Source organism: Carlito syrichta, unplaced genomic scaffold, assembly GCF_000164805.1.
Source record: "Carlito syrichta isolate Samal-C Ts95f unplaced genomic scaffold, Tarsius_syrichta-2.0.1 Scaffold134219, whole genome shotgun sequence".
Lineage (NCBI taxonomy): Eukaryota > Metazoa > Chordata > Mammalia > Primates > Tarsiidae > Carlito > Carlito syrichta.
In genome coordinates, this window is record NW_007078315.1 from 35,551 (window position 1) to 37,507 (window position 1,957).

The window sequence follows — 1,957 nt, forward strand, 5'->3', positions numbered from 1 at the left end:
CGAGAGCGCGACGCCTGGCCACTCAGGGCTGGCGGCTTGGTCCCCGAAGTGGACCCTGCGTGCTTGTGCGTGTGTGGGGGCCCTCCCTGCTCAACAGGGGCAGGGGCGTGCACAAGCCCTTCCGACCTGTGCTTCCTGGGCTCCGCCCCGGCCCCCTGCCCAGCCTCCCTGGTCTCCCCACCACATCTGGGTCGCAAGTACCAGCCGGAAGGAGCGGAGCACAGACAGCCCCTGCACGTTGGCCAGGCCCAGCTCCACCAGGCTGAGGGTGACGATGATGCTGTCGAAGATGTTCCAGCCCTGCTGGAAGTACTCGTAGGGGTCCATGGCCACCAGCTTCAGCACCATCTCGGCCGTGAAGATGCCCGTGAACACCTGTGGGGGGGCTGTCATGGGGCCTGGGAGGCACCGTTGGCGCTGCCAAGGAGCCCTGAGGGCGTCACCGTGGGAGAGCTGGCACAGGGCGAGGGGAGCCCAGGGCCCGGAGCCACCCTGGGGGCCTGTCACAAGGCTAGGGCCTCAGGGGTCACCTGTGGGGGCCGTCACTGGGCCTGGGAGCTGCCTGTGGGCGTGCTGTCACAGGGCCCCAGGGCGTCCAGGCCCCGGGACGTTTCTCAGCCCCTTCCCGCCTCCTGGGGTGGCTGCAGGGCTGGGGGCAGGAGTCCGGTGGCAGGGGGTGACGCCTACGGCCCAAGTGTGTGTGTGAGCCAGTGACGGGTGCCATGGCCAAGGGCAGAGATAGGATGACCCAGAGACCAGTTCCCATGTACTTCTGGCCTTGGGACCGTGGACAAGTCACAGACAGCCTTCACAGAGCTCTGGGTTCACACTGTGATCCCGTGAGTATGCCAGCCTCTATGAAGTCAGGAGGGCTGTCTCGTTGGGCCCACAGGTGAGAAGCTGAGGCTCAAAGGTGTCAGCTGCTGGCTGTGGTCACGCCAACCACACAGGGGCACGTTGGGTCCCGAGTCTCATTCAGCCTCATGCCTCTCTACCTGTGGCCTCCCTCCTGGGGTCAGTCCCAGAGCCCGCCCTCTCAGTGGACTCGAAGGTCCAGGGCCAGGCCCCAGAGAGTCGCAATCAAGGAGAAGGCCAGAACTGCCCCCTAGCCCTGGACAGGGGGCCCGAGCGTGGCACAGCTACCGAAAGCTCCCTGGGCTTGGCCCCTCCTGCGGGACACCAGCTGCCCCAAGGCCACTGCCGGCCGGGCACATGCAGCCTCTCCCGGAGCGGTCCCTGGCCACAGCAGGTGCCCAGCAGCAGCAAGTGTGGGTGGGGTGGGCGGCCACATGCACACCCCAGCAGCTGTTCCACGTCCAGAGCAGGCCCCCCGTCCCTCCAGCCCGCTTGCCCCCGCCCCCTGGCGCCTCTGCGGACAGACCCGCCATGCCGCCTCCGAGGCTGTGGGCCAGGGTCTGGCCCGCGGCCGCACACGCAGCCTGGCCCCCAGGGCCCCCCCAGCTCCCACGCTTGGAGCTTCCCACGGGGCTTCCTGCTCCCTCAGGACTGGGGGCATCTCGCCCGCCTGCCAGCCTCCTGGAAGACTGAAAGGGAGCCGGGGAGGGAGGGGCGGGCGGAGGCGGCTTGTCCTCAGTGGCTTGCACAGGTGCTAATGCTTCTAATGGGCAGGGATCAGTCGGGATCAGTGTGTCAACAATAGAGCCGGGTGGCCTGTCCTGCTGGCCCCAGCTGCCCAGGCGCCTTTCAGGCCCACGATGCCCCTGGAAGTGGGAGACGGAGGCCGCCACACCATTTCCGCCCCCACCCCCACCTCGGGACAGGGGCTGGATCTGAGCCCCAGGCGCCCTGCTCACAAGAAGTCCAGTTCCTCACCCCTCCTGCCCCAAACATCCAAGACTCCAAGGCCATGTGCTCCTCGTGCCGCTGGGAAGTAGCCCCAAGTCCCCAGGGCTGCCCATGAAGGCCCACGTTCCCCACGGCTCAGACAGCCCTGGGG

The 1,957-nt window shown here is 67.8% G+C and overlaps 1 protein-coding gene across 1 annotated transcript in view; it reads right to left on the bottom strand.

The window, feature by feature from the left end:
* Positions 1 to 393, bottom strand: part of SCN4A (sodium voltage-gated channel alpha subunit 4) — a 16,028-nt gene extending 15,635 nt beyond the window's left edge. The window contains exon 1 of the mRNA XM_021708198.1: positions 202 to 393. Coding sequence (XP_021563873.1) covers positions 202 to 393 — 192 coding nt within the window. The remainder of the gene's footprint in view (positions 1 to 201) is intronic.
* Between the last annotated feature and the right edge of the window lie 1,564 nt (positions 394 to 1,957).